At 27.7% G+C, this 6,845-nt stretch overlaps 1 protein-coding gene across 3 annotated transcripts in view; it reads right to left on the bottom strand.

Moving 5' to 3' along the window:
* Nucleotides 1–6,845, bottom strand: part of LOC108755205 (putative fatty acyl-CoA reductase CG5065) — a 30,064-nt gene that overhangs the window by 7,917 nt on the left and 15,302 nt on the right. For 2 of the 3 annotated variants that reach the window (XM_018498090.1, XM_018498092.1), the window contains exon 2: nucleotides 1,338–1,608. In XM_018498090.1, coding sequence (XP_018353592.1) covers nucleotides 1,338–1,580 — 243 coding nt within the window. In that variant the 5' untranslated portion in view covers nucleotides 1,581–1,608. Of the gene's footprint in view, nucleotides 1–1,337; nucleotides 1,609–4,410; nucleotides 4,442–6,845 lie in introns of those variants that run through there. The other variant, XM_018498091.1, reaches the window with a different exon arrangement.

The following is a 6,845-nucleotide window of genomic DNA, read 5'->3' on the forward strand; positions in this document are numbered from 1 at the left end:
GTGTGTGTGTGTGTGTGTGTGTGTGTGTGTGTGTGTGTGTGTGTGTGTGTGTGTGTGTGTGTGTAGAATATATATATAGCATATATTTATATAATATATAATATACGATATATATTATACATTTATATTACTATATACGAGTATATTATGCATTTATAATTATTATATACAATATATTGTTTTATATATTTATATATAAACATAGACATATATATCGAATGCAATGACGGTTTGAAATTAATATAGTTTTAGATAATCGTGAGAATGGCAACAATCGCGACCTTTTGTCGTACTTTTCGATGACAACTTGACACTTTAGACATAAGCACGCTGCAGGTAAAATATTAAAGCGAGGTTGTAAGGAATCGATATTGCATTAATTTAACAAGTGCGTAGGCTATTACGTCTATAAGAAATCTGGCACAAATGTGATAAAATTAAATTTACAGAGGACTACTGACAAAAGTAAGCTTCTATATAGAAATTTCCGTAAAATACTCCGCGAGTATATATTTCAGAATGTGTATATAATAGTGTTATTAAAACATTTAATTTTTGACGTAAAATGAATATTTTTAAAATTTTTCTGAGATTTAAGCTTTTAATAAGTTTTAAACTAAAAAAAAGTCGAATATAATATTATAACGCAGAATAAACATAAAAAATTTTATTTTAAACAATTTTAATTCTCATATAATTTTCAAATGTATTGTAGCAAATAATAGAAACAATTTCTAATTTAATAGTCTTAAAACTTTCGCAATGCGCCTATTGTAGATTTAAATTAGCTCAATTTCTGTGTAATTTATTTTTTCCGATACCTTGACGAAGGCAAAAAAAATGTTTTCCTATTTAGATTACAGACATAACTAATTCATGAACTAATTATTGAGTTTTAAAGTAAGGATGTGATATGTAATCGCATTTGTTTTAAAAATGACACAATTTAAAAAAATAATTTTCAAATTATTATCATGAATGAGTTAGATATACATATACATAAATGTTAGCTTATATATCACCAGAAGGAAAATAACTTATAGTCCGTCTGCCGACAGTTCAAAATAATTTAGTTTTTTAAAAAATAATTTAGTGTGTGTAGGAGAATATTAAAATCGGCACAATTTAAAGAGAATAGTTTATTTTTGTGTGACGAAAATGGCAAAATAATTTAATCATATTTTTAAAAGTATCACGTTCTTTTTGCCAATATGATTTAATTAATCAATGTAGTTTCTATCAAATTGAAAAATAGCTTTTTCACTTTTCTAGGCAACTTAATTTTTTGAATTGTATCACTTTTAAAACAATATGTATATATGTGTATATATACGAACGGGATTGTTCAGTAGTTCCTTAAAACGTTCCTCAACGGATAGGCCTCTTTTTGGACGGATTAAAACGAAAATTGTGGCTACTTGGGGACACGAACGTAGCAGCTTTTCTAGAAGGGCTTTCCCTAAGAAGCCAGTAGCGCCGGTTAAAAGAATCACTGTCTCAGCGAAGAACGCGTCAATCGAACTTCCCCTCGAGTGATCCTCATCGTGTCCTGAATTGGTTTGTGCGTTCGTCGTACCCATTTTGATGTTTGTTTTAAACTCTACACAACTGTAAAAACATATTAGACAATAAATTAACAAAGCGATTTATTGCTATAATCTTTTAAGAATAGGTATGAAGATGGTCTTTTCTCAATTAAAACTTATTGTTGAATTAAATAAGATGTCTGAGATAGAGAAGATCGTATAGTATTTAGGGATATTTTTTAAATATTAATTTTCAAAATTTTTTAAAACTATTATTCTTTCAATTTTTAATTTTGTTCACTAATATGAATGTTTATTTAAATGAAAACTTACAGCTTTTTGTAAAATAATGTTTTTATTCATTATTTTGAATGATTTTTTTTGCTGCCTATGTATAAAGAGTGCAAAGGTACATATATTTAGGGGCAGTAAATATTGTACTTGGAAATATGAAATAATTAAGTCGCAAAGAAGTAGTGTTATTATGGTCGTTTTCTAAGCTTCCGTCAAATTAGATCATGTTGGACTATATAAATGGCGCTAGAAATGGCCATAACGACATTATACTCATTTAAATAAAGAAATTACTTTAATATTATGAAAATGTACAATAATTACGGGAGACTGGAGACAGTTGCAACGGAGGTAAGTTGTAATAATGCGTATATCTTTTAAATGATAAGAGATAAGATGATCATACGAAGAACAAAAATAATCGGTATCAAGACCTGCATCTGCCTCATGTCATCAATCGCGCATGCGCCGCATATAAAAGAAGTTATGTACTGTGCTTAGACAAGCCATGTAGGTGTAGATTTATGATTTATACTTTTTTTGCTTTAAACTTTCAAATAAAATGCTTTTTATCATATTTTTATTTTATTAATTCTAAAATATGTTTTCTCAAACTATGTGCAAATCTTTTTTTAAATATTTTTAAGTGGTTTCAAATATATTCATATAAATTTTAACAACATTGGTTTGGGTACCATATCGCTAGAGTACATTGCAACACCATTATAATTAACAATTAAAAGTTAAGAAAATCCCGCTCACCTCAAATTTTGATAAAAATATACTGTATATTTTCGCATAAAAATAAAATGCGATAAAAAAAAATGTTCCCCTGCTTTATGAATCGAAATGTTGTAAGTTAAAATTGACGACTATTCAGGTTAGGAAATCTGTCACAGTCACGAAATACTGTGATACAAGCACGCACTGAAGTCAGTTACATTTTTCTGCTCTAGAGCCACGTGCAAATATGTTATAAGTATTTCTTATTGTAATAGACAATTATTAACTGTTTTACAAACATAAATTCATTGCTTAAAAACAAATTATTCTGTTCTGAAACACAAATTTTTGCTTTAAAAACACAAATTCACTGCTTTTTAATAACAAATTTACTGTTTTAAAACCAAAAATAATATAAGAAGATAATTTCTGTTTTAAATAGATAATTTATTTTTGAAGCACTCAATTTGTTTTCAAAGCGATCAATGTGTTTTTAAAGCAGTGAATTTGTGTTTTAGAACAGATAATTTGTTTTTAAAGCAATGAATTTCTGTTTCAAAACAAATAATTTGTTTTTAGAACATGTTACAACTTTCTCTGACTCTGTTTCATTTTGCTCCAAATCGGAGCAAAATGTACTAATTCAGATTTTAATATTTTATACTAAATTTTATATTTTCATTTTATATTTTTATTCATAAACAGCTTAAAATTACATATTTTTGCAAATAGTACCATAAATCTAAATAATTGTTGTGTCATGTGCATTAAAAAAAATAAACATATATGTTATAAATATAAAGAAATATATGTATATTTATAAACATTATGATCTAAAGTGTTCAATTGAAGATTATAATGTTTTTGCTTTAGATTATAATGTTAATGCTGGCGGTACTGTAACTTTCAAGCCTTATCACAAAAAAGTACTTAATGAAAAATATGTTATAGTGTTTTGAAGAGTTCTCGAGATAAGTTACAAAAATATGCAATAAAAAATGGAAGTTTTTATTTTAAAAAATCAATGTGACTTTGACTTGACCTTGGCAATGCCAACCAAGATCAAACTGATAAGATCAGTAAATAGATTTTTAAATCCTACAATTTTTATCTAAAGTATTTTTTTAATAAAACATATTTTTCGAGACATTCAGGAGTGTTAGTATTTTATATACACCCTGTATATATACATTTGTTATACCATATACAATTAATAAATATAAATGCATTTTATTATTAAATTGAAACTGCGAACACGTTCCTTCAGTGCTGTTTTTATAAATAGACTTGTCCATTAAAATATTTATATTTAATATTGTAGTTATACGAGCTCTTTGTGTTAACGTTAATTGAATTAATTTATTATTACATTATTTAACCTTCAGGGCCTGCGTCTTTACTTATTTGTATTCACATTTGTCAAAGTTTGCACAAATTTCAATTTTTGTTCCTCAAATCTGGCATGTGAAATTCCACATTCCAAATATTGGTTAATAAAATTTGCATATGCTCCATACAGAAATTTCTATCCATGGCAGATTTCTCTGACATTTTCGAAACTAAAAGATAAATAGATTTTCAGACTTTCGTGTATTTCGTTATTTATTCTAAACGAGAGACATAATATTTAAAAATGAACAAAATTATAATTTATGTGACACTTCTTGTACACGTGTAAGTATTCATACATTAATTATGGTGTTCATATCCTTGACCCGAGATATCGTAACTTCCACCGTACGTCTCGAATCGATATAGTAGTGACGGTCATCAACCGACGTTGGAAAAAGCTTTTTATTAATATTTTACGCGCGAATATACATAGTTCGTGGCTGTAGCTATGCGAAACGTTATATGTGTTACTTACCTACTTTGTTCGATATGACGTCACTTTACAAATCGTGGCTGGATTTTAGTAATAAGAATAATGTTAAAAGAAATCTGTAATGATTATGATAGAAATCATACAATTTATTTAAATTATTCCATCTGTGATATAACATGATTAACGATTGGAAGATTTTATTTTAACATAGCTTGCAAAGAGATTATTACAATTTCTTGCAAATCTCTGATGTCTCTGATAAAAGGTCTTTCTCTTTACGACTTTTAATTTCAGAAAATAGGCACAATATTAAATCGGGAATATATCATGACTCTTAGGAAAAGAATAATAAATAATGCCAATGTGAATCGACACAAGTTATTCATGTGTAGTAACGCATATATTAAATATAATAGATACAGATTTCAACCCTTGGTATTGGGTCTTTAGTGTGTAAGATTTACTCGTTAGAAAAAATCGGTGATATTATAGAGTACAAGGAGGGAAGTTAAAAAGTAGAATCATCGTTAAACTGTTGTCCAAAATAAAATTCTTCAATATCGTCTTTTGTATTTTGCCAAATATTCAAATCGTAGACATAAACGTTAGAAATGTAATCAAAATAACGAGTCAAAACGTGTAAAGTAAACTTGATCAAACAAAAATAAAATATATGTAAGTAAAAAATCATTAAAAACTTACATTAAATTTAAATTAACGATAGTCCGTCAGATTACAAAGTAAATCAAGATGTATTTAGAATACGAATATATAATTTGAAACAAAAAAACATTAATCCTTCGCGATCAAATCATAATACAAGAGGTCTAACAAATCGGTATCATTTTGTATCAATCTATTTTTTATTTTTTTATAAAAATCACCTCTAAAATTAATCTTTTATTAAAGCTTCCCTTCTCGAGAATCAATGACTCTTATCTCAAATATTTTTATAGCATATTTGAAATTTTCCACAAGTAGGAGCGTATCTTTACGTGTATACATATATTGTATAGATTGTCAATATCATTATTGGAAAAATTTTAGAATAAAATACATATATATAGGGGAGAATAAGGAAACACTTAAGGGAAAAGTTAAATACTTTAATAAATAATAAATAAAATGTCTTTGCGAGCCACTGATGATTGAAGAGCGTACAGAAGTAATATAAATTAAATTTCTCAAAATAACAATAATAACCGATTCAAGGCTAATAAGAGTCAGCGCGGAAAAGAGTGCGCAATATTAATGTGGAATAATGACTTAACTTCAATTTTGTCGTGATGTCTTCTTTATTCGAAGTATTGAACGTTTAAACTCTCTTTGGTGTCTTCCTCAGCAAACAATCACAGAATAACCTGGTAATACATCAAGAAAAGTTACTCTACAGGTTTCCAAGTCTGAAGTGGACGCTTAAGCATGTTAAATCCAAGCATGTTAAAAAGCTTTGGATATTCTTGAATTCAATAATTATAAGATAATATATACGATTTAGTCATTACATTGGAACTAATTACAATATTTATGATCTGGAGTGTCGAACGTGTTATTGATCTAATTTAATAACACGTTCGACTCTCCGGACCACGAATATTGTAATTAGTTCCGATATAACGACTAAATCTTATAATTATTGAATTCAAGAATATCTACAGTTTCTTAACTTTTAGATTGCCAGCATTTTTTCATTAAAATAGTAATTCTTTTTTCTCAAAAAATTTTCTATATAAATAAGATACACATGGCGCAAAATTTCGAGATTTATGCAGAGCCACAAAAGCTTTCCCGGCAAGGAACATACAATCAAATTTAAAAAATATTTATTTTTTCAAAAACAATGTATTTTGAGAGTTTTGGTATCACTGATTCCAATTCTGAGCATAGATTTATAAAATTTCGAGCGCTAAGTGCAATATTGACAACATATATTATAAATGATAATAAAAACGTATAGACTCAAAACTTTTCTTTAGTATTACCCAGAGCTAACGACGTGGACGTAGAAAGTTTATAGCTCCTTTTTGATTTTCTTTTTTATTTGGTTTTTTGTTTTTTTTTCTTGTTTTATAATTTTATATTTTTTGATTTTTTGTATATTTTTCAATATATATTTTTTATAATTTTTTTTTTTCTGTAATTATGGCAAAATTTCTTTGGAATATTAGAAGTAGTACTCGTAGTATTTTAACCCAAACTCAAGGGCCACAAAAGTGGTTTTCCTGACAGGAAAGTCTAAAGGTTAACATGGAGTCTTAAGCGTCCACTTCAGACTTGGAAACCTGTAGAGTGACTTTTCTTGACGGACTATCAGGTTATCGCTTATTCAGCGATGATTGTTTGCTGAGAAAAACTCCAAAGAGAGTCGAAACGTTTAATACTTTGAATAAAGAAGACATTACGAAAAAATTGGAGTTAAGTCATCATTCTACATTAATATTGCGCATCTCCTCCTGCGCTAACTCTTAGTTTTGAAT

This window comes from Trachymyrmex septentrionalis, unplaced genomic scaffold (genome assembly GCF_001594115.1).
Source record: "Trachymyrmex septentrionalis isolate Tsep2-gDNA-1 unplaced genomic scaffold, Tsep1.0 scaffold86, whole genome shotgun sequence".
NCBI lineage: Eukaryota > Metazoa > Arthropoda > Insecta > Hymenoptera > Formicidae > Trachymyrmex > Trachymyrmex septentrionalis.